The 24,871-nt window shown below is 41.9% G+C and overlaps 2 protein-coding genes across 3 annotated transcripts in view; both read right to left on the bottom strand.

The window, feature by feature from the left end:
- Positions 1-353: 353 nt before the first annotated feature.
- LOC311272781 (secretagogin-like) lies at positions 354-5,042 on the bottom strand. The gene is made up of 11 exons (XM_084379445.1): positions 4,785-5,042; positions 3,081-3,151; positions 2,602-2,697; positions 2,270-2,359; positions 1,960-2,016; positions 1,756-1,833; positions 1,626-1,681; positions 1,464-1,509; positions 1,287-1,346; positions 1,088-1,156; positions 354-837 (listed from the first exon to the last, which is right to left on the bottom strand). The coding sequence occupies exons 1-11, from the start codon at positions 4,852-4,854 to the stop codon at positions 712-714; spliced, it is 819 nt and encodes a 272-aa protein (XP_084235571.1). The 5' UTR covers positions 4,855-5,042; the 3' UTR covers positions 354-711.
- A 38-nt stretch (positions 5,043-5,080) lies between these two features.
- The window catches only part of carmil1 (capping protein regulator and myosin 1 linker 1), a 31,129-nt gene continuing 11,338 nt past the window's right edge, over positions 5,081-24,871 (bottom strand). Inside the window, exons 4-38 of one of the 2 annotated variants that reach the window (XM_084379443.1) lie at positions 20,909-20,968; positions 20,315-20,436; positions 19,506-19,603; positions 19,354-19,424; positions 18,929-19,002; positions 18,630-18,705; positions 18,322-18,410; positions 17,989-18,083; positions 17,456-17,542; positions 17,267-17,370; positions 17,086-17,163; positions 16,803-16,879; positions 16,550-16,654; positions 16,243-16,312; positions 15,981-16,062; positions 15,791-15,890; positions 15,501-15,555; positions 15,184-15,356; positions 14,817-14,885; positions 14,608-14,701; positions 14,364-14,462; positions 13,874-14,002; positions 13,572-13,694; positions 13,268-13,443; positions 12,681-12,768; positions 12,455-12,598; positions 12,277-12,343; positions 11,820-12,073; positions 11,451-11,566; positions 10,732-11,215; positions 10,165-10,207; positions 9,778-9,975; positions 9,474-9,602; positions 8,164-8,319; positions 5,081-7,195 (exon numbers count right to left, since the gene is read on the bottom strand). In XM_084379443.1, the coding sequence (XP_084235569.1) occupies positions 7,071-7,195; positions 8,164-8,319; positions 9,474-9,602; positions 9,778-9,975; positions 10,165-10,207; positions 10,732-11,215; positions 11,451-11,566; positions 11,820-12,073; positions 12,277-12,343; positions 12,455-12,598; positions 12,681-12,768; positions 13,268-13,443; positions 13,572-13,694; positions 13,874-14,002; positions 14,364-14,462; positions 14,608-14,701; positions 14,817-14,885; positions 15,184-15,356; positions 15,501-15,555; positions 15,791-15,890; positions 15,981-16,062; positions 16,243-16,312; positions 16,550-16,654; positions 16,803-16,879; positions 17,086-17,163; positions 17,267-17,370; positions 17,456-17,542; positions 17,989-18,083; positions 18,322-18,410; positions 18,630-18,705; positions 18,929-19,002; positions 19,354-19,424; positions 19,506-19,603; positions 20,315-20,436; positions 20,909-20,968 (4,110 nt within the window). In that variant the 3' untranslated portion in view covers positions 5,081-7,070. Of the gene's footprint in view, positions 7,196-8,163; positions 8,320-9,473; positions 9,603-9,777; positions 9,976-10,164; positions 10,208-10,731; positions 11,216-11,450; positions 11,567-11,819; positions 12,074-12,276; positions 12,344-12,454; positions 12,599-12,680; positions 12,769-13,267; positions 13,444-13,571; positions 13,695-13,873; positions 14,003-14,363; positions 14,463-14,607; positions 14,702-14,816; positions 14,886-15,183; positions 15,357-15,500; positions 15,556-15,790; positions 15,891-15,980; positions 16,063-16,242; positions 16,313-16,549; positions 16,655-16,802; positions 16,880-17,085; positions 17,164-17,266; positions 17,371-17,455; positions 17,543-17,988; positions 18,084-18,321; positions 18,411-18,629; positions 18,706-18,928; positions 19,003-19,353; positions 19,425-19,505; positions 19,608-20,314; positions 20,437-20,908; positions 20,969-24,871 lie in introns of those variants that run through there. The other variant, XM_084379444.1, reaches the window with a different exon arrangement.

Genomic DNA, 24,871 nt, shown 5'->3' with positions numbered 1-24,871 from the left:
GTTGTGTTTACTACTTGAACAAAGCAGCTAGATGCTAGCATGCTAATACCTCTGCAACATTATATCTTTGACATGTTAATTTTTAAAATTCAGTTGATAATTTAAACATTTTTAATGTCTTAAACTAAAGTTCTTACATATTGCACCTTTAATCAAGTTTCATTTTAATGTTTATGTCTTTTTTTGCTGTATGTAAATATTAAAAGTGTGTAAACTCTTGTGTGTTTCAGCCCTTCAGGTTCTGATCTGAGGAAGAAGAAACCTCCTGCAGTGTCTCATGACCTCCTCAGACAGTGTACAGACAGATATTATAGATAGTTGTTGTATTGTGTCAGAGAAGAAAGACAGCTGACAAAGATTAAACACATTTTATTAACCATCATTCATGTTACTGATTTCACAATGACGTCGTGCAAACACTTTCATATGTCACCACATCACGAAGGAGCAACACGTCATGCAGTCAAAACACACAGTGAGTACACATTATCTCGGTCTTAGCTGGGAATTATAATAAAGAAAAATATATAAAATCCTGGAAATATACTGTTTTTAAGTTAACGAGCATAAAATATGTAAATACACCAAACTGAGAGCCTGTAAAGGAGGAGGAGAGCAGGACGGGAGGAAAAGAGTGAAAGCTGCACGTTAAAATGTAAAAAGAGAAGTTTAAATAAGGAGTCAGACGTGTGTGAACGTGTCGAGGGTTGGTTAGCTGAGCTTGAGGCCGAGGCAGAGAGCCAGCTCGTTCTTCTGGATCTTTCCGTCTCCGTTGATGTCACAGTGACCCATCAGGGCCTTCCTGAACTTGTCCAGGTCTGTGCCGCTGATGCTGGGCTGGAGGAGAGTCAACACAGAGGTCAGAGGTCAAACACAGCCTACGTCCTGATGGGTAAAATGGACAGGGACAGTGAACAAACTGCACTATACTAATTAATACTGTACTTTTGGAGGCAAATATTGTACTTATACTCCACTACATTCACTGGTTAACTTAAGTTACTGGTTACTTTCAGGCCTGTAGTTACTCTGATCCATTAAATATTGTCCCAGTGTGTCACATCAGTATATTCATGATGGTTTTTACCTTCACCAGCTCCATCATGTCCTTGACAAATCCGTCCACTTCAGGTCCCTCCAACGCTCCTGTCTTACTCTGCATGTAGACACAGACAGCAGCACAGTGAATAAAGTCTAAATAATGTATATAATGTCAAAAGATAACAACAAATGTAGACAGTCAACAACGAGAAACTTGACAACAAATAATCTGAATTCAAACTTACAACATCGTAGTGAGCAAATATCTTCTCAAAGTCTCTCTTCCTGTCCTCTTGGCTGCACGCCTGACAGCAGAGACGGCAAAGGAAAGTAATCGAACATTTACACAAGACAGCAGGGACGTCTGCAGTTAATATCAGAAGCATGTATATAAAAATCAAAAAACATTTCTTTACACTTACGTCCATCTTAAACTTCAGTAAGAAGTTTTCTTTCAGGGCCAAGATTCTTTAGACGACAACAAACACAGATTATCCTCATTTTTTAAATGAACATGTAAAAGAAGATCAGACGGTCTCATTCAACGATTCTCCTCTTGGTCACATGACACACATCAACAGTACCTGGCCAGGTCGTTTAAGTCCAGCCTGCCGTCTCTGTTTTTATCAAACATCTTCATCTGCAGAGAAACGAGTCAGATTTAAGTGTCGATGACAAGAAGCCGTCAGCGGCGTGAATATCTGAACATATTACCATGCTGTCAGTGTACTCTTCCAGTTTGTCAGCTGTGATGGACTTCCTGTGTTGGAGGAAGAGGTCCTGAAGGAAGCCCTGAAGGGACAAAAAAGACACAACAGGTAATGGCAACTGAAACTACCATTAAATCATACAAGTGCTCAATAAGGCTCACGTCCTCAGAACGGTCCACAGCAGAGGAGTCCAAAGCTCTCAGGTTACCTTCAGCTCATTTGCTGAGATGTAGCCGCTGCTGTCGGTGTCATAGTTCCTCCAGATCTACAACAAGACACACAAGAAAAGCTCTGATAAGTACAGTAAATATTACATTACGTAGAGTTAGAGTGGAGCCATGTTCATTAAAACCTTCAATATATGCTGTAAATGAGGATTACACTAATTGGTGTTCATCCTGAAGGTGATGCTAGAAGACAGACAGCTCAGAGATAAATCCTCAACACTCCCTGAGTGTCCCCTGTCCCCTGTCCTCTGTCCTCCTCCTCAGCATGATTTGTTGACCTTTGACCCTCACCCTCATGAACTCCACGCTGTTGTCCAGCGGCGTCTCTCTGCGGAACAGAAGCAGGAAGTTCTCCTCCTCCGGCAGCATCACGGTGGCCAGCTGGAAGAAACATAATATTTACGCCCGCTGTAACTGAACACATTCATTTTATTTTCTAACACGAAACATCAGTTTAAATCTGTGTTGTCGTATCTAATCTTTTGTGTTTAAAGTACAGACTCTAATATTTTCCTGCTCCGTGTTCTGACAGTGAAGACTGAACTCACCGCCACGTCAGGACCTGAACAAAACCACAGTACCTTCTGAACACACAGACATTTGGAGGAGAAGGTTTGTTGTACCTCCTCTAAGTGCAGACGTCCGTCAGCTGCAGCGCTGTGAGCAGACATGAATCTGTCCCTCAGTCTTCTGATCTTGTCCTCAGTGATCTCCTCCCTCTGAAGACAACACACACTTTAATTTAACGCTGATTTAACTGAATGATAAATGATTTGTAACTGATGCACACACAAAAAATACCTTTAGAAAACCAATATGTGTAAATTTATGACTCTATCTGACTTTGGTGCCCCCTGGTGGCAGTGTTTAATACAACACTATCAGAAAACCTGCACATGAATATAGATTTGTCTAAAAATAAACATGTTAAAGATTTAAAGAAACAAATCGAAGCTCTGACAAACTTAAAGGCTCAAGAGATGAAACGCCAAAGTTAAGATGTCAGCTTCCTTGTACATCTTAAAGAAGCTGAATCCTTTAATCAACAAGAGGTCATAAAGACAAGAAACATAAACTGCAGCCTCGTTTCTCAAGTCTTTACCTTCATCCCAGATTTTGCCAGCATGTGTTGAAAGAAGGCGTCCAACTCCTTCTCCTCGATGTAACCGTCATCTAAAAACACAACGAGGCTTCTGGTCAAATGGAAAATGTCTTTTTCTTCTAAACTTAGATTCACAGACAAACTTTATTCTAATAAATCCAGAGTGTCAAAGTTGTGTTTCTTTATAATATAAAAAAAAACCTCATGATGTCAAAAGATTTAAAATTACAAACAGTTGTTTTGCTTCTGGCTAACCAGTGAAGCTAACAAAGCTAACAACCAAACAGGCGACACATCAACCATCAGTGGGAAAACAAGAACTCGGATCTTTTACTTAAAGTGGCGACAAAACTGAAACTTAAAGGAGCACTCTGTAGTTTTGAGGAATAAATGTTAGTCAGAAGACAAAGATCTTCACTGACTGATTTTTTTCTGCCTGAACAAACTAAATAAACAAACTCTCTTTGTTGTCATGACTGAATAAACAGAATAAACAAACTGACCTTAAAGGACAACACAGTTTATACTGTTTTACTTTGTTTATATGTGGCGGACCCTGCCACCTTTCCAGCTTCAAACTGTGTTCTGGGACCTCATTGTCCTCCGACAACAGCTTGTTTTTTTTTTAAATTTATAATTTCTTCTACAAAACAACATAGTGCCCCTTTAATGGTGGACCACGTGCAAAAAGCAAGTATTGTATCGCATCATCAAATGCACGACGGTGCTGTACGGAGGCCCAGAAGGCAGGTAAGAAAAATAACTTCTGGTGGTTTACGTCTGATATAAATAGTTTTCTCTCCTGTGCCTGCCATGCTCAGATTATGATAAATAATAAAATGTATTCTATATATTTAAAGAGTGTTTATAATGTTTTTTCTGCTGGAAACATCTGGCGGGCCAAAGGGAACCTGACAGCGGGCCAACTTTGGCCCACGGGCCCCACATTGGGCAGCTCTGCTCTGGTGTTTCCAAGTGGTATTAACGGTGACGCTGCTGCTGCAAAGACAACTGGAGCGTTTCTGTTTCCACAGGACACAATGCGAGTTTATTCAATCACCGAGTCTGTAATAGAGACGGATCACCAGCTGACCTTCCTCTGCCTGGTGGCAGGCGACGCTGTATCGAGATAACGAGGTTTATATGGACACAGATGGTTTATATATATATATATATATATATATATATATTATTGAATTATATTTTTGTGTATTAATGTCTTCGTCACTTTAATACTGCAGCTGGTAAATGTGGAGTGCATTTTAATTACTTTATATACAGAGGGGTAGCTTTTGACTCCCTTATCTTAATCTTTAACAAATATATATTTTATATTATGATTTATCGAATCTGCTAATCAGCAAAGTATCTATAAAGTAGCACGAAATGAAAATACTCAAGTACTTTCCACCGCTGGTTATCATCAAGTATGTGTGTGTTTTTACTGCAATTCAGATTGTTTTCCCCCAGATTGTTAACTTTGGAGATAAAACATCTGTTTCTTGTTAAATTATGTAATTTTCTTTACAACATCAGGGTGCATCAACAGAGACAACAGATCATGTAGGATAACTTAGGTTTCAGCTGCCATGTATTGAAACTATTCATCACAAAGCTTCATATTTGTGACACCTTAAATCAAGTTTATATACTGGAGGTATTTAATAAACATATTGACGTCAGAGTCATCGACACTCTTCTTACCATGTTTGTCGAAATGTTGCCAGATCTGTAAGAACCGAGCAGCGTCCAGACTGTCCAAGGCTCGCTCCATGGTGCTGGAGACCAGTCCAGAGGTCGAGCTGGGGACGACAAGACAGGAAAAATAACAAAAGAAAAGATTCTTCCAGAGACGTGGAGTCAGGACTCAGAGCGAGATGATGTTATCCACTGATGTTAAACTGATTCTGAATTCAGCCAAATGAGACTGAAGACAGATTCAGCAGCTCGTATATGAAGAGGAGGAGAGAGAGAGAGAGGAAGGAGGAGGAGACAGAGGGTGTGAACAATACAACAGTATTTATTGGTATAAACATACAAATACAGAAAATGTCACATTTCCAGGCAAACAAACACTAAAACATCATTCAACTGAATTTTCTTTAAAAAGATGATTTCTAAAAAATATTTTCCAATAAAATGAAAACCATCACCGCGACTCATAAATGGAAATCAGACGTTTCAACAGTACGTGTCGTTGATCATAAATCAATCTTTCTGCTCATAATTCAATATTCAACTGATATAAACCCCATTTATTTTATTAACAGAACCAAATTAAACTCAGAGGAATGTTAGTACATATTTACATATTTACACTGATACATACACATCAGTAAGTGCAGCAGTACGTGATTAACGGATCAGTCTGTAATCAAAGCTGTGTGTTATTGTGACGATACAGCAGCTGTTAAATATCAATCTGAGCCATAAACATTAGCGTTTGTTGATATGAACCACTGATCATCTCACATGTTGGTTTGTGATGGCAGAAAATAAAGATGCTGAAAGAAAACTACATTATGTTATTGCAGGTTTCTGCTGCGCTCACATCATGTAGGATGGACCGGAGCTGTGAAAAGGATTTTAATGTTTATGTCACCGGACAACTCAAGACGGCCGTGAGAGTTTAATAACACAGTGCAGTGACAATAAAGCATCATATCCATTTAATCTGGGCTGAAATACGGACATGTGCCGACATCACGGGTCGCCACCAACTTGGATATATCGGACTTTTCAGGAAGGTCGATGACTTTTCCTGTCGATATGTGGATTTAGATGTTGACATGAACAGAATTTACGAGTCAGAAAATGTTAATCACAATAAACCCAGTCACCAGGATACAATGTTGTTCATGTCGTCAGCTCCATCAACAGTTTTTTAACAGCTTTCAACCGAGTTTCACAATCTTTGTATTATTTTAACTGTGTGGCTTCAGTCCTGAAATGTTTTAGTCCTGTTTCAAACAGGTGAAGCAGCAACTTTGTTTTTTAAAAGTTGTTTATGGATTGTGCTTCGTCTTCTTCTTTGTATTATTATTAATATTAGTCATAATGTGAAGACTGAGCAAACTTCATCTGCAGATAAAAAACCTTGAGACGGAGTTGAAAGCTGCAGAAAACGCTCAGAGGCAAATATAAACCCTGACCAGCCGTATTTATTGATTTTATGTTATTTATGATTTTCACCATACACCCCATCATCTGTGTCACTGAAATGGGACTAAACCTTCAGCAGCATCATTAGCAGTGAAATTTAAGACAGTTTTGGACTTGATGAGATATAAACACACACACACACACACACACACACACACACACACACACACACACACACACACATACATACTGTACATCTGAACTGGCCACAGCAGCCGAGAGCGTGAACTCTCTTTGGTTTTTGACACTTTCTTGTTCTTGTTCGTCTTTGCAGGATTTCTCTTTTATCAGCTGCTCCTCATGTTGGTGTTGTCTAACTTTGTGTTAACTGTTTCAAGAGTGAATGTTTGCAGGATGAATAAACTTGTTAATATGTCGACTCATGTCCCCAGAAGACCTGCCGGTGGAGGTCACTGACTCAGCGGCTGCAGTAAACCTGCAGAACAGAAATCAAACTGCTTCAGTCTGGACCGACTCACTCTTCCCCCTCAGTGCTTTGGACTAAGTGAGCTCTGTACAGCTGGTTATCTAAGCAGCTACAGATTGTCTCCGCACCAGATAAAACCCATCTGCTCTGCTCTTTATGGTCCTTTTAGAGCTGTTGACAGAGACGCTAATGGAGCTGTTCTGGTGTCCATTTGATGGGACAGCTGGGACTGATCCAAGGTCATTTCACTCATCTGATAACAGCGTCCCCTCTGCTCCCCTCACCAGGAATAATAAAAGAGTAATCATTGTCCCCGTCTCTGCTTTGACTGTGTGTGATTGACCTTAAAGTTTCTCTGACAGTGGAGCAGGAGCTGACAGACTGTAAACATCTCGGTGGTATCAGACTGAAGGAGTGTCGTCGGAGTCGTCCTCTGATTTGTTGTCAGACTTGAGATCAGCGGCCGCAGATTGAATCTCCTCCTCAGCTGGACTGAGATCAGCGTCTGCCTGAGACGGAGGACTCACTGAAGGGAGAGAGAGAGAATATAAATGAAGGAAGAGAAACAGGTGGTCTGAAACAAAGACAGATGCTTTCTTGTCTGACTAGGAGATGTTTGATATCAAGGAAACAAGGGAAACTCAAGTTAGATCTTGAAAAAAAGGAAAACTAAGTCTGAATACAACTTACAACAGATTTTCACACCGCTGCACAGTCACCACCCTGACAACCACCTGCCTGCAGGAGGATTCCCCCAGGAAGCATCTTTGCATCTTGTACGTTGAAAGCAAAGCATTTTTAAAAGCGACTGCTGTCCGAGGCTGCGACGACAGCCACATCACATAAACTAGCAAATCTCTGTCTATGAACATGAACATGTACAATAAGGGGGAACACATTGGCTCCGTAGTTTGTTGGAAATGTTGTCCCATGCCCAGTTTTTCTTCTGGTTGTCTTTATACGAGACTAATGCTAACGCTCCTCCATGTTTGCTTCTGACCCCCACTGCCCACCTCCTTCTATTTGATTAGACAACGCCAGGCGGCTGCCGGAAGTTCAGCACGGTGAACTCTGAGCCGCAGAGCAAATTCTGTGCGTGTTCACAAGAGCGGCAACCGCTTCTTAGTCCACTCGCTGTGGTCGAACTTCCCCTCTGACGCCCCTCCCTCACTGAACGACTGAGGGTTCCTGAGCGCTGGTGTGAAAAGCTCTTACAGAAAAGATTTAAACCTTTAAACTACACAAACAAAAAACTGACTAGGAGAAGTAGATTTAGGTTTAGAATTAAGAAGGTGTAGAATTAATTTTGCCTACAGTTTTTATCAGACACTGAGCAGATGATGACAAATTAACACAGATGGCTACAAATGCTCCTACAGGAAGGTGAAACTGATCCTGTCAACTATTAGATCTTTGGACTTGAGTTTCATTAAAAATGTGTTAATGATAAAGTGTGAATGTAACATCCCAAGTATGTAATATAAGATATCGAACCGTAGGCGGGGAGGGACTTGGTTCGCTCCCGGTCGTCCTCACTCACAGCAGGAGGACTGGCTGAACTCTTCAGAGACGACCACTGTCGGCCACCGGCGCCGGGTTCAACGGCTGCACCCGGGGTCTCGAATGCGTCGCCATCCAGAGGAAACTCGTCTGCAGGCGGAGAAGAAAAAACTGATATAGCTACATCCACATCATTTAACAGTTTGTCCCCTCTGGCTCATTAATTTGCTGCAAAACACAGACGGGAAGTGCTAAAATATAAGGACACCAACAACACAAAACAACAAATTCATTAGAAAAATGTATTAATTTAAGGTTTTAATGCACAAACGGATGTTGGAAAGATGTTTCGACTGATTTCATTCCAAGATTTAAGTGATATGAGAAGAAAAGAAACATGAAATGATAAACTTCATCTTCTTTAAGACAAAATGATTCAGAAAAACACTCCTAATCTGTACATCTTTGGTCTGATTCGAATGTTTAATTCTGGAAATAAAGTGACGTAGGATAAAATAATAAGCTTCAATTTGAGCTTCTAAACTGAAATAAACTCGGTCCCAGTTTTTCAGTGTGAAGTGTGTAATAAACGCCTCTGCAATCTTGTCAATGGCCTTTTCTTCTTGTCTCTTTGATTTTAAAAACACATGTTTTTGCAGAAGACGACCTGCCTTTCTGATTACACAGAAGAAACAATGCTTTAAGGAAAAATACTGAGTTCCGGTAAGCGTTAATTACACAAGTCGGGTGTTACTTGGACATATCAAGTGCAGGCTAGGACCTTTGCTTCAGACGTACTGTGTGCGGAGGCGTCAGATATGGCCTTGAAAGCATTCATTAAAGACGTTGTCACCTGATAAATTGAGCGTTATATTTTCAGCTATGCTCCGACTCATGCAGCGCTGAGTCATGCAACCTTCATCATTGAGAAAGAAATATCCCAGCAACCACGGCTGTCTGTCATCGTCCTTCCAGTGCTTTAGATTCACTGACATTTATTTTCCCTTCCTCTTTTTTTATTTTGGACAAATGGTTGAAATAATGCAAACAGCCGTGCATTTATTTGACGGTGACAGTAGAGTTGCAGCTTGTCAAAATCAAGCTATGGATGTTGCAGTTATACTGAATTATGAGCACCTGAACCACCAAGACGCACCAGAATGTAAATGTAAATATCAGACTACTGACTTTGTCGTCCAGTTCTTTCAATTATCAATGTATTCTTTAATCCTTATTAAAATAGCACCAACATCAGACTCCTGTTACTACAATGTCTTGTTTATGAAGGTCGAACAGATACCAACCGTCCTGTGGAGACGGGGGTGCTGCAGGGTTGCTGCTGGTGCTCTCTCTCTCCTGCTCTGACGGCGCCCTCTTCAGGCGAGGAGCAGGAAGTGGTCCTTTGGTTACTGCTGGAGCCTCGGGAGAGTCATCTGACAAACAGAGATCAATAACACGATTGATTTTCATTTCATAGAAACACAAAATCTGTTTAAATCAAACTACAATTTGTGGTAAAGAAGATCACGTCTCTCGTTTGCCCCACACCAGATGAAAAATCTGAGTTTGAGCTGGTTTGATCTTTTGTGTCCCTGTTTCACCACCTACCAGTTATGAATGTGCTGCTCGATCTGGGACTGGTTGGACTGGAGGGACTGAGAGGCCCAGAGGAGCGAGGCCCCAGTGCGGGTTTGGTGGCCTGGTGTGGAGGTTTGGGGGTGACGGTGGGTGGTTTTGACCTGGGAGCTGGCTCCGGTCTGGACTCATCAGCGTCTGCTGGAACAACAGGAGGGACGTCTGACTTGGCTGCAGGAAAATGACAGTTATGAGTCATGATGACAGGCTCTTATTTTGGAAGAGCTACTACTTCCTGATTACACTACTGAAGTGTAGTAACTGTAAACAAACTCACACATTGTCAAGACATGTGGAGTCATTTTTCAAGACACAATGTACATTTAACCTTCTCCACAGGTAACATGATAATAAACTCACCTTTGTCACCGTCCACCTTGTCCTGCATGGATAGTGACTCAGACTGAAAACAGAGACAAAGAGTTTTTATCATTATAAAGTAAATGTTGAATGTAGGACAAGTAGGACGACCATCACCAGCACATACCATACCAAATGAATTACAGTTATTCAAAACCCCAGCCCTCTAACTATTTGACTTATAGTTCTGTTCAAGTTTTGGCTGCATGAAGAAGAGCAGAAGAAGAGAGTAATTTGCCCTACATTTTTTAAAACTTCCTCTCTTCTTTTAAAAGGCTGCATTAGTAAACACTACAAACGTTGTAATGGTTTGTTTATATATGAACCAATAATAGTGTATTTATCTTGCTGATTGCGTCCACACGGATACAGTTGTTTTATGTATTTATTCTTCTTTTATATAAAGGTTTTGGTTGATGATGCATTTTCCAGCTGTGACATCATCATTTATATTCATAATAAATATTTTGGCAGTGAAAACTTACCCATCAGAAAAAGACCTGCAGCTGCAGCCCAACAGACCCCAGACACACATGCTATCATAAATGTTGATCCAGCTCCACCCACCTTCTTTACAGCCATCCTCTCCTGCCTGGCCTTCATCTCAGCCATCAGGTCCAAGCCCATCACAGGAACACCAATATGGCGGGGGATGTGGGGGTTCTCCTTCTTCTCCACGTTCTCCTCCTCCTTCTCCTCCTCAGCAGCAGGTTCAGGGGCGGAAGGAGGGGCCTCCATCTCAGAATCTGTCTGGTCCGTGGACGGAGCCCTGTGGAGCTCCTGATGGGGCTCCGCTACAGTTGCAGGGTTTCTCGCAGGTGGAGAGGGTGGTGTCTCCGGTGTTTCCTCAGTCACTGGGCTGATAGAGGAAGAGGGTGAAGAAGTGGAGGAGGAAGCAGGCAGGGGTGGAGTAATGGAGGCAGCTCCATGGCTCTTCTCTGAGCGGGATGTCCGGGATTTGATGAGGTTAAAGAAGCCGCTCTTCCTGGATTCACGTTTTTTATCTGCTCCGTCCTGCGGGCTGGAGGACGGACCTCTCACAGAGGGAAGTCTAGAGGAGTTTCAGCATAATGACAGAATTAGAAAGCTGCTGATGACACACAATTGTACGTCACTTAAAATCAAACTGATTATCTATTTAACGTAGTTGTCTTCTACACAAACGACACCAAAGGATGGGTCGATGAATCCTGAGAAATTCTGTGTTTTTATCTTTTTGTGTGAACATCAACATCTAAAATCAAACTAAAGAAAACAGTAATGTCACTTTAAAGCTCGACTCTCACTTGAAGCTGAGTTTAATGACTTTCTTGGAGAAGAAGTCCTCCAGGCCCTCGTCCAGCTTTCCCATGATGCTGTTGTGCTCCGCCTCTTGTGGCGCCGAGCTCCGGGTGGCCTGCCGCTGAGAGAACCGAAAACAGAAACAGCAAGAATAAAATTACACTGAACTGCATTTTAGGTTTCTAGTAAGTAATCTGAACAGAGGAAATTATAACAACCACCACTGCAAAATGTACTTTGATCTACTACCCATCAATATCAAGTTCTAGATCATAACTATTTAATGATGGAGGATTTTTCAATGGTGCTACCGGACATGTTTGTTTTACAAAACAAACAATTAAAAAATAAAAGAAAGCAAAATGGAGTCCTACAGGTGGTCGGCTGGGTTTCGTTCTCCCTTTGGGCTTCGGCCGACATTTGGTGCGATGCTCCAACGTCACATGCTCCACCGACGGCAGCTCGCCCAAACAGACAGGCTTTGTATCCAGTGAAGAAGGAGGAGGTGGGAGGTCTCCGTAGTAAGCTGACATCCTGTCCAATGGCTGTGGAGGAGGAGAAGGAAGAGGGGGGTCCTCCACGTGGATAGGAACCTCCTCAAGAGCCTTGTCCAGGTCAAACTCCATCTCTGTCAGGCAAACCAACACAGGAATGAAGGACACTTCTTCGTAGTCAAGAATCCAAGAATGAACCTAACACAGGATTTCTAAAGGCTGATATTGTTGCGCTGTAGTTAGCTTGAGCAGCGTGCTTAGAGACAGGTCATGAAGAAGGTTCTGTATGTAGCTGTTACAGTTGACACCTGTATTGACTTAAAACAAAATGGCTTACCAAACGCCACAGAGACAGGACGCAGCATCCTGACCAGAATACTCTTCCTCTTGGATTTAGGAGTCATCTGAGGAGGAAAAACAGGTTTTTGATTCTTTGAGGAAGTAAAACTTCCAGATGGGAGGAGGAGGTGTGATGGTTCTTGTTTCAACATTAATGTGTGCTAAACTTTTCCCACCATGCAGGTGTCCATTTCCTCCAGCCCATGTTTCTGGTCCCGGTCGTGGTTCTCTGGCTGCAGGACCACCTCATCCAGAACCTCCGTCTCCATCGGGGGCTCCTGACGCAGCAGAGGCTGAGACTTCCTGATCAGATGGTCGGCCTGGAGACAGAAGGAAGAAGGAGGGAGGGATCAATAGACAGAAAACAGACAAACAGACAGATATGAAGAGGAGGACACTAACCAGAGTATGCTGTGATCTGGAGAGAGACTCCAGGATGTCGTCCACGATACGATCAGACAGTAATGAAGCCATGCTCAGCTTCACTTCACTGTTTCACACAGAAGAAACAAAATGCACAAGAGAGAAAAACACTTAGTTATATTTAAATTAAATCTTCTTTCAAACTATACAAGTTATGGGCGACATGTCGGTTTTGTGTGTCGTTAACAGGAACTGGTGTATTTGTTGAGAGTTCAGTGTAAATAAGAGGTGGATCCACTGCCAAGAAAACTGTAGGGCCCGACCAGAACCAGACTTTGTCAGGACCTGGGTCGTGTTTTCATGTTAAAGTTTTCGGTTTGTACAATGAAAATCAGCACACGGGGACGTCACAGAAAATCCATTTGTTACAGAAGCACATGACCAATATCTGGTGAGAAAACATGTATTTGTCACCTTGAAATCACACATCAGCTGCAGTAACTCTGCTGAACGATGGCCTTGTTCTCCTGGAAATACCAGTCATGGACTCTCTGATCACCTTAAGATACATAACCAAAGACCTGACGAAGCTGCAGCTAAGCTAACACACATGTAGCAGATCAGACCTGATCTTGTTGATGATGTCGACCCCGGACTGCTCCAGCAGCGTGGTGGTGATGAAGCTGCGAGGGATGGTCATCCTCCCTGCTCCGGCCTTCAGCAGCTCCTGGCGAAGGCTGCTCCTCTTCATCACATGAGGACACAAACCCTCAGCAGAGTCCACCATGGACACCAGCATCGTCTGGGGAGTTAATACAGTTTAAATTTCACATCGCTGTCGGGTTTGAATTCATGTTGTTTGGAGAATCACATATAGCTGCAGAAGAATGCATGTAACCGTTAGTGTCAAGGCCGGACTGAGCTCAGTACCTGCAGCTGTTCGTCCATCACTCTGGCAACCTCTCCAGCCATCGACTCCAGTTTGTCCTGAATGGCTCCGACACACGCTCCCTTGGACCCTCCACTCCTCAGGTGGTACAGGTTGGGGAGCAGCTTGAGGGAAGAGAGGTAGAGAAATAACTGGAAAGGTGGAACAATCTCTGTTTTTCTACTTGTATGTGTGCCTAAACCACCTAAATGCACATTACATGAAAGGAGCTGTTTTCAGTGTCTCAGACCAGGAGAGAAGATGGTAGATTAAAGTGATATTTCTCTAAGTCTTGTCTTCTTACTGTCTTAGAGTTCCTGGCATCTTTCATGAGGTTCTCTGCCACCTTCATGTCCTCCTGGACCGAGCTGTTCTCTGTGAACCTCAGAGAGTTCAGGTGGTCCTGCACCTTCACACACATCATGTCCATCATCTGCGTCACAGAAAGGTCAGAGGTCAATCAGCAGCCAGATAATGTAGGATACACAATATTTCTGTTTGTTGTATTAATGTGAGGATGGTTAGATGAGATTGATGTAAAGCAATGAAGAGACGGTTCAGTCTGCTGCTGTACTCTCATTTCTTCAGTCGGAGTAAAAGCAGCTGATCAGCCATACGAGTAAAATGTTCAGGACTTATTTGGAAAAGGTGTTTCCATCTGCCACATCAGCTCAGCCTCCAAATGTTTTCCGAAATTGAGAAAGTTTTCCAAATCTTGTTTCAATCAACCTTTTGTAATGCGATACCCCAAAACGTGTGTGTGTGTGTGTGTGTGTGTGTGTTGCGGTGCCTGCCTGCTGCGTGGTGGTGGTGACTATCCCCTGCTGCAGCCTGTACGCCTGCTCCTGCAGGTATTTACGAGTCTCATGGTTCCTCAGCAGGTACTGCTCCATCTGCATCATAAACACAACACCAACACATTCAAATTACAGTTAATTTCCTTCTACTTTTAATACACTACAGGAGAATACAAACAGTGCTCTTTACAAAATTACAAAAATTTATATTGATCCTTATTTTAAAACCACAGACAACAACCTTCAGTAGGGCGTCCTCTGTCTTCTCTGGGCTCGCCTTCAGTGCCTGAGCAGCGTCCATGATGGGAACAGGCATGAAACGAATCGTGTAGTTCCTGATCGAGTGAGAAAAAGAAAATAAACATGATTTTCCATCGACTAGTACAAAGTCAGGCCAGTGCTTACAGTGTGCAGCAACACCTTCCTCGACTCTGGCAGCTTCATACTCACTTCTCCAAAGCAGCTGCGACGTCCTGAAGACCCTGAGGACTGATGTTGTTTCTGTCCCACACTACCGTCCTGAAGACAGAGACACAATCAGAGAGTCAGATCAGAATGTCACATTGGTGCTTAGTGACTATATAAAACTAAGCATCCTACTGCTAATTTATTGATGTTTTAAATCACTTCACACAACATTAACTTTATTTTGTAGTCCTCTTTCCACCCCTCATCCTAAATATCAATAATTGAGCACTATATCTGGACAGAGCTGGACTTGACATCCAGACAGACATCACTGTTTTCTAAAAGGTACCAATAAAAATGTAACTTTTATGATTAAATCAGTGCAGGATGATCTCATTTTCTTGCTAACCTGAGTTTGGTGTTGATCTGCAGAGCTTTGGCCAGCATCTTGGCCCCCATGTCTCCCATGGCATTCCCACTGATGTCCAGTTTGGTCAGAGAGGTGTTGCTGCCCAGAGCGTTGAGGACGATGGAGAGGTCGGACTTCAGCTTGGAATCAGCCAGGGACAGAGAGATCAGCGGCTGCAGGGGAAAGATTTTACAAAGTGTCCAATAAATACTTCAGAGGAAACACAAAGACGAGGATCCAAGACTTGATCTAATTACAAAAAGCACCTTGAAAAGAATAATATTTTGACATGATGTGATGATTAAAGTTTCACTCACTGATTCCTCCTCTTGGATCATGTGAACCAGGTTGTCCAGAACTGGAGCCACATTCCTGGAGAAAGATGAATAAAATGTCTTAAAAATCAAACCAACAGTCCAGAACCAAAGGGCTAAGGGCTGGTACCTTACTGTCATAATAAAAGCATCAGATCCTCGCATTTAATCTAGTAGGTCCATAGACCAACCATTGCAGCTGTGACAAACCAATGTATTGAGTAATTAAATTAGAAATATTATATGTATATTATTAAGACTCTTTCATTGTGTCTTGTCCGATTTTCACTCACTTGGACTTGATGTTGTTGAAGTTTTTGCCCAGTGAAAGGTGTCTGATGGATCGGTTCTTGGCCAGCCAGACCAGCAGGGTGGTCAGATCCATGTCAAGACCTGAACAAAGCAGCGCAGAAACATGACCAGGGCACAATTTAAAGTCAGTCCTGTGAAATCATACAAGGTCCAAATCTAAGATGTCCTCACTGTTGTCGGAGATGTCCAGACTGGAGATGTTGGGAATCTCAGCGATACAACCCTCCAGGATCTGAGAGCCTGCTGAACGCAGCTGAGAGCAGAACAGAGTCAGATCTTAATATTAATACTGATCAATAATTAAAAAACAATCTGTCACTGATTTTGTGTGTTTTCATCTTATTCACTTCTTCCTTCATGTTTTACCCCTATATGAACGTGAACAGTGATACAGTGTCTTTAAACAGTGTGTTGAGATATGTGGCGGTTTTACCTCACAGCAGCTGAGATCCAGAGACACATCACTGAGGTTTGGGTTGCAGCCGAGTCCCAACAACAAAGATCTGCAGAGAGAAAAGCCAGAGAGTCCTCAGACTGTCAGTCAGTTTAATATCAACATACTGAAAGCAGCTTTATTTCTTATGCTTGATATTTGATATTTTTTAAAAACTAAACAGTAAAACAGTCATTTCTGTTGTTTTAAGGAAACAAAATACTGTCTGGTTTGGACTACAGGAAGTCAACTAATAGAAAAATAAAACATTCTCTGTGAAATCAGGTTTCAGTGGATATTTCCTTACTTCAGAGCGTCCACCGGCAGTTTGGTTCCTGACAGACTGACTGAGCTCAGAGCCAGAGAGCAGCTGAAGAACTGCTTAAAGGACGAAGGGATTTCTTTACACTTCCTGTGTGAAGGTGAAGAGAGACATGTTAAAATCAATACTGTAGGGCAGGGTTAGGGTTAGAGAAGTCATCAAACAGATCTATGATAATATTGGATACGTTCACAAGTCGTCTGCTGTTGGATGGATGGGTGTGAGTTTAATATCTGACCTGTGAGAGAAAACAGTCTTTGACATGTTGAGGACAGAGAGATGCTTCAAAGATCCTCTGAGCAGAGATGCACACACCTAAAAAAAACACAAAACTGAATTTAAGCAACAGGCTGAAACTGTACAAAAACTCCACTAAGATCAGACGACAACTCAACTTTACCTCTTACAGGATGTGCAAACCAGTTAGGAGGAAAATAAACATGGGATTATTTACTTTTCCTACAACTTCAGTCTTTATGTGTATCAGAGTTTATGATTGTGTGTGTATGAGCTGTATTTACCAGCTCCAGAGAGCAGTCACTGTTGGACAGATCCAGAGTCTCCAGACAGTTTGGGTGACTCAGGAAGCTGTGCAGGTTCTGTGCAGGAAACACAAACACATTAGACATCTAGACAAACAAACGTAACACATCAGTTTGTCTTGACGCTGGATATGACAGAAGGAGGGAAGGTGGCTCTTACCGGCAGGTCGTCGCCTCTGAGCGAGTTTCCCGACAGGTCGAGGTGTGTGAGGGTGGAGGCGACAGCCGGGTTGGCACAGAGAGCCTGACAGAGGCTGTTCACACCTGCAAAACATGACAAACATATACTCTTAAAAAAATAATTCAGAAAGAGAATAACGTTTCCATCTTTGTATTTCTGTGTTTTCACCTTTAGGAGACATGGAGGTCCTGGAGAGGTTCAGGTGCTTCAGACCCATGGGCAGTTTTGCGAGTTGAGCACTCAGAGCAGAAACACCTGCAGAAAGCAACACACATCCAGCCACTGACGTTATTGGACATCAACATGGCCACTAGAGGGCGCGTGACTTCACCTAAAAGCCCTAACTGAGTGTCTGTATGTTTGAGAAAGCCACATTTAAAAGTTACAGATCATTTTTAATGCAAATTCTTCAACAAGAAATGTGTAGGAGAGAAAAAAATGACAACAGCTTGTCAATGTCCAGCTTTAATATTGTGGACGTGAATGAGAATCAAATATGTTGAATATTGTAGAAGAAACAATTAAAGATTATAAATCAATCTGCCAGATCAAGAACAACGTCTCCTGCTACAGACACGAAGACAACCTGTATCTACGTGCTGAAACCTGTCTACTTAATATAAACAACGAACAGGATGTGTGTGTGAGTGTGGGTGTGTGTGTGTGTGTGTGTGTGTGTGTGTGTGGGCACATGTTTCAACCTTTGTCCTCCAGTGAGTTGTTGCTCAGGTTGAGTGTGTGCAGCGTGGAGGCCGGGTTGTGTGACAGAGCGCCGGCCAGTTTCTGAGCAAAGTCACTGAAGAAGAGTGAGAGTAGAAACAAACAGTGAGCAGGTTCAGCTGATTCATCGCACACAGTCAACAAACTAACACACACCCTTGATTCCTCAATGGACTTTGGATCGCAGACACTCTACTTTACTCTTATTTGTACAAGGAATCAGATAAAGAGAAATAAAACACTAAAAGTGTTACTACGCACTGACTAGTTGACTATTAAAACAAACAAACAGGAGTCGTGTTCTGTTATTTGACCTTCTCAGTCCAGCGTTGTCCAGCACCAGCTCCTCCAGCCGGCTGGATCGAGACACCACTCTGAGGATCTGGTCGCACACATCTGTCGACTGGAAGGTAGAAACAGACACACACAGGCTTTTAATTTCATATGAGCAAAGCTGAGTCAGCTTAATATATACTGTATCGACAGTGATTTTTATTGTAGTTATTGGCTTATTTCCCTTCCCGTCTGCCCACATCAATTGTTTCTACTGTCACATTTAGTTCTGCTTTTTCTTAAATAAAAAACAGGCAACAAGGTGCACAGCTGTTCGTTTTAACATTACCAGTTTGTAGTCTTTGGTGGAGAGTTTGTTGAACCACTGGTTGTGCTCCAGAGCTGCGATGATCGCCACCAGATCCCTGCAGGGGAAACAACACAAAAAAACCTTACAGACACATGGAGTGAGTGAAAATAACAATAAACCTCATTTATGTGACAAAGTGAAGTCCAAAACACAAAAAATGAAAATAATAAAACACAAAAGAGCACTGATTTAAAATAAATAAATAAATAAAATGTCCTGTATTGTTTGTTTTGGTCGCACCTATTCACAAAAACAGAGGGTAAGAGCGGCTCACATACCTGTTCTCCAGGTGCACAAAGTCCTGCAGGTTGAGCTCTCTGGTGTCCTGGGTGAGATAGATGGTGTCGACATCCTGAAGGAGGAGATGAAAACAACAACAACAACAACAACAACAACAACAACAGGTGAGATGAGAGATAATAGCTTCACAAAAAAGTTTAACTCAACAGCATCAGAAAAGTAAAAACAAAGACAAACAATAAATCCAATATGAAGCAGGAGAGAAACAAAACAAAGCATAAAATGAGTGGACAAAGAAGAAGTAGTGACAGAAAAAGACAGAAGAGTAAGTATCTTAAAAACAAGCCAGAAACGATCTTAGTAGACAAAATTAAATGAGGACAAAGAATATCAGAACAACAGAAAATATAAATAAAAAAACAATCAGGAAGAATAAAAGATGATTTCAGTGTAAAGTACCGACCCACTGGACTTCTTCTCTGTATGGCAGTCCCAGGTAATCACACACACACCAGTACTGATGAGAGAAACCACCTGCAACAAGTCAAGATAACTTTTAGCACAGATACTTTCAATTTAACTGGAGCTATTTTTCACATTTTGATGCTGATTTACCGCACGGTCCCAGATCTGTGGATCCCTGTTCGTCCCAGATGGCCTGGAGAGCTGCCGTCCTCTCTGGAGGCTTCAGACTCAACTTCTTCATCACCTTTCTTCCTTACAGAGAGATGGAGGGGAAGAGAAAGAGAAGAGAAACATTAACATCTAAATTTGATCTACATCTTTGATCTAAAACTTTGTGTGTCTTTTTCCTCTCACACTAGTTTCCACACGCTTCATATCTTCAAAGAAAGGAATAATGTAAATACTGCCGCCCAGATGAACAAAGAGGGAAGAGAAGCAGGGAGTCAGTATCCAAGAAGCCTGTTATTCACTATTTAAGACTGTAACTAACAAACAACAAGTAACGCCGACTTATTTTCATGATCGATCAATACAGATCAAGATCAGATCAATTCCTCCACACTCTTATCACCTCTGCAGTCTTATGAAAAAAAGGTTGACTTTTCGTTAACAATAACCTTTCTACAGACATCACCCAGAACTTCCCAGAACTTAATGGACGTCTTTAAAGTGGCTGTTTTGTCTGAATTGTCACAACGTATGTTTACAATGATTAATAAATCTTTAATCGTCACATTTGAGGAGCTTGAACTTGTCAACCTTTGTCCTTTTTGCTTTAAAGATTGTGATCAATGAACAGTAGTTGGTAGACTATCTAATATTTATTTAGTCATTTACATTCAACCTTACGCTTGACTTGATTTGTTGTCTTCTAAAAATGAAAGGGACAGTTTGGTTTAACTCCTGTCCAACCCTCTGGGAGGCCCTGAGGTGCTCCCTGTCTCGTTCGTGGTACCTACACAGGTGAGCTGGCGGGACGGATCCGGTGCAGACAGCTGCCGATGTGAGCGATCACCTCGTCCACTTCCTCTACTGAGCTCAGCCGGAGGCTCCATGGTCCGCGCTCATACTCCAACAGCAGCTGCAGGGGGCGACACACACAAAGCAACAGGACGTGGCAGAGTCAGAGAGCTGCTGAGGTGATAACACACATCCATGCTGCCATTAAGATTTGGTTTCAGTGAAATAGACCAAGCAGGTGAGTGAAGTCGGAGGAGAACACAGTGTTTAAACCTTTAAACTTTCCTTTGACTGAAACAGACTTACAGACAGAGGATCAAGTTAACACGTTGGGAGGTTTAATATTTTGCACATTTTGTTTGTGTGTATTATTAAAGAAAAAGCCAACTCCCAAAACACTTAAGATTACAAGTTCATCCAATAAATCAATCTTCATTATCCTCCTCATCCTCCCTGAGACGTGGGTGGTGTTGAAACACATCAGTGGTTTTGTTGTTGTCGTGTTATGTGTGTAACTTTTAAGCTTCAGTCCAGATGTGGTCGAGTGTGTTTGTGTTTCATGAATGTAATGCTTTTTGTTTGTGTGTGTTTACCTGAGTGGGCTTGTTGCTGCTGATTCCCTGGATATCCAAGTAGCTGAAGGAGTGCTCGACCTAAAACAAGCAAGAGGAGACAGATTGTGAAAGTTAATCTTATATTTCGACATTTTATTTACTGAGGCATTAAAAGGGCAACATGTTGAGGGTTGGGAAAAGACAAAAACAGCCTGTTGGCTTTTCGTGTTTGTTGCTTCAAAGGATCACAAATGGAAAGTCATGCGTCCCAAAGGAGAACTTTATTTCCCACAATGTGAACACTTCTCAGGAAAGAAAACTAAAGCTGGTTAACTTGTTCTTCCTGAGAACTGGAGGATTTTTTCCAGGAAATGTTTACCACACACAGACACAATGTATGAAAAAAATCTTTAATTAAGTGGGTGTAGAGAGATTCGGGTGACGCACACACACTCTGAGGTGTTGTCATTCATACGTTGAGCTTCTGAGACACAACTTTTGATTCATTTTTGAGGCTTCAGGCCTCGATTTCACAGATCAAAGTAGAAGGAGAAGAGAAAAGCTGGAGAGAGAGACAGAGAGAGGGAAGGATGACATGTGATGTAGATTAGATCGTATTTGAGTCCACAGCTGGTTTTCAGAACAACAACTGAATTTAACAGATGGGCCGAAAGGTCGCAGCCAACCAAGACTGCTTTGTTAGCACATGTGATTGGCCACAATATCTGATGTGCAGTTTACAATATGTGCATCCAGACAAATGTGGACACTTGCACTTCTCGTCTGAGGCTCTGAGTTCGACTGAAGGGAAATCTTGGTGCAACGGCATGATATTGTGTTTTCCCTCCGTGTTTTCTTCTTTCCTGTTTCAACCAGGAGGATGACAACTAACAATTACTTCTCATAATCGATTAATCTGCCTTTTTCATGACTGATTGTTTAGTCTATAAAATGTCAAAAGAAATGTGTCATCACAGTTCCCCAGAGCCCAAAGTGACGTCTTCAAAGTGCCTCTTTTGTCCACAAAGGTTTAAGAAGCTGGATCCAGCAAATGTTTGACAATTTTGCTTGAAAAATGAAAAGATGAAAAGATGAACTGATTATCAGAATTATCAAAATAGTTGTTGTTTAGTGTTCTTGATTTTTTTTTATTGATGAACTGGGACGCCGACTGTGAGCCAGACCTGATAAACCAACATCAGTGTTGGACCTCACTGATGCTCTCGTGCCAGGTCCAACATCTGGTGGAAAGACTGAAACCAGCAGAGTTGAGTCTTTTACTGCAGCAGATTAATGACCACGATTTAGGAATGAGGTGTTCAACTATCACATACGGCTGGAATGTTCAGGTGTCCACACACTTTTGGCCATTTTGTGGATCAAGCAGACGCACGGTATATAGCTTTTACTGTACAGCAGCCACTATGGCCAGAACTGACAATTACAGGATAAAGGTAAATGCATAAATGCTGTGCAACATGTAAAGAAGAGTCATGGAGTCAGCAAAGTGAAGAATCCAGCAACATGCTCACACAGGGAGGACGTGTTGACAACACACCTGTGCAGACTGAAATTAATTAACAAGTATTTCATTGCTTGTGAATTGAACTTGTTTGTACTGTAAGAGGAACAACGTGTTAAGTCTTATTCCTCAAATCACTCTCGCTTCACACCAACGTCTTTGCTGAATAGAGCTGCAACTAACGACAACTGTCAGATTGTCTTCTTGATTAATAGATTAGTTGTTTGGTCCAGAAAATGGGAAGGAAATGGTGAAAATGTTGATGATGATTTTCCCCAGAGCCGAAGGTAACGTCCTCAAATGTCTTGTTTTGTCCACACCCCAAAGATATTCAGCTGTGATCTACAGGTGTTTTTTTCAGGCCCAATACGGATACCAAGGTAATCAAGGAGAATGATAACCGATATTTGCAAGTTTTTCCTAAAAAATACTCTGCACTGACTAACTGATTCTCATCAATAGTTGACAACTAATCCAATCATCATTGCAGCTATATTGCTAAAAAACGCCTGCTGCCAGCTCGTTAAGCACCGACTGGGCTGACTCTCGTCAAGCTCCAGCTTGTTTTGGAGTTTTGCAGCTTAAGATGAGATAATTACCTGTGTCACAATGTCCATTTAGAAACAAGCCTTTCTTAATGGAGCATTCACTTTAAAACCTTTAATGGATTTCAATTATATATCATCAAAAACCCCCATGAGAAATCTCTCAAGTGCTCCTCAGTGACAGATAAAGGTTGTGATGTACATGTTACTGCAAAGTCTGAGCAGGTTGAAAACTAAAGCAGGCTTTTAATCTAATTTAACAAAAACAGTGATATGTATACTGATATAAGGCTGGTGAAGCTGGACAAAGCCCGGGGAAAAGAAAAAAAATCACATAGACAATAGGAATGTAAAAACACAAGCTCCAAATAGTCTGCAGAACAAATGTCTGGAGCAGAGTCGCAACCTCACACACATTTCCCTTTGAATCCAGAGAGAGAGAGAAAGTAAAAATAAAAGTGGATTCTTAACCCGCTGCCAAGAGAGCAAGTGGAGGGAGGGAGGGAGGAAAACAAAGACAGGGAGAGTGAGAGAGGGGGGAGACGGCGAATGGGGAGTTATTAAAAAGAAAGTGAAAGATGGAAAAAGAAAGTGTGGGATAAAATTAAAAGAGTCACAATGTACGAGCAGGACAAGGAAGTAAGAGACACGATGAAATTGGGAGAAAGAGGAGATGGAGATATAAATCTGGACTTTTATCTGAGAGACAGAAAGTTATGAAAAAGGGAAAATTAATAAGAAAAGCTGAGTGAAAGTTACAAAGGTAAAGAATAAATGGCAGCAAAAGAAAGAAACAGAAAGTTAGAGGAAGAGAGAGAGAGGGCGAGGGGCACAGAGAAGCAGTGCCCCCTCCCCTCTTTTCCTTGCCAGCTGTTAAATTCCTCCATTGTCTTTTTTTTCTCTCTCTGCTGCCTCCCTCTGCTGCCTGCCTCCCTCTGCTGCCTCCCTCTGCTGCCTCTCTCTGCCGGGACACCGAGGAACAAACCACCCTCTGTTTCACTCACACACACACACACACACACAGAGTTAGAAAAACCACTGGCCCACTCTGGAACAACAGATCAGGGGTCAGCTGGCAGATTTTATTTTTATCAGAGTTTCATGTTGCTGTTTGTAGCCTAATTATGTGCAATAATATATATCGTCAAACTATTTTAAACGTACAGTAAGTTTGTAAACATTAGAAAGGGCAGTCTATTTTTAACAGTTAAAGTTTATCAATCACGTCTAAAGAACCAATCACAACGTCTGTTTAGGTTGGAGACGGCTTGAGTTTACCCAAAACTAGCAGTCAGTCTGAACGGCGGTAGATATCAATGAGGCTGTTCATATTAGTTTTTAGTATCAGTTCTGAATGATCCGATCACTGGTGAACAGCTATAAGCCCATCAATTCACACCGGACATCTCAAGTGACCTCTTGTGATCAGAGTTCACTTTCCTGCTCTAAATGCAAATATCCACCGACATCATGGCAACAAATGGATAAGTTAAAGAAATATCTTCATGTGTAACGTTCGCCGAATTAACAAGAAGGCCAAGATAGTTAAGAATTTGACAGAAGCAGTATTTCACAAAGTTTATAAAGTTTCTCCTAATGCAGCAAGTCTTAAAATCCCGCGTTTTTTAAAGGGAGTCTGGGACTTTTTCCTTGGCCATCAAAGAAGTAGCCTTTATTAGTTACTGTTTTACTGTATTTGTAAAATTTGACGTAATTACAGTTAGGACTGAAACTGACGACAGAAATAAATACGTTTACTGATTTCACATATATCTGCAATGGCCGTCGTTGTAAGCTAACAATCTTGTGGAAGAGTCCTGCTTCAAACTCAGAACCCATCAGAACTACATTTAGATCAATGAGACCATCAATCAGTGCACTGCAAAGGCGGTTGCCCCAGAAAATTTCAAATACCATCTCACACTTCAGCAGGAT

Source organism: Pagrus pagrus, assembly GCF_965226575.1.
Source record: "Pagrus pagrus genome assembly, chromosome: 17".
In the NCBI taxonomy this organism is placed as follows: Eukaryota; Metazoa; Chordata; class Actinopteri; order Spariformes; family Sparidae; genus Pagrus; species Pagrus pagrus.
Note: the sequence above shows the minus strand (reverse complement) of the source record. Positions and strands in the feature narration are given on the sequence as shown.

Bases quoted from the DNA above. Each gene is read 5' to 3' on its own strand.
- LOC311272781 (XM_084379445.1), bottom strand. From the start codon at position 4,854: ATGGAGCGAGCCTTGGACAGTCTGGACGCTGCTCGGTTCTTACAGATC. The intron at 2,017-2,269 runs GTGAGGGTCAAA...GTCTTGTTGTAG, and splicing joins ACAGCGTGGAGTTCATGAGG to ATCTGGAGGAACTATGACAC. The intron at 1,157-1,286 runs GTAAGTTTGAAT...GTCTACATGCAG, and splicing joins TATTTGCTCACTACGATGTT to AGTAAGACAGGAGCGTTGGA.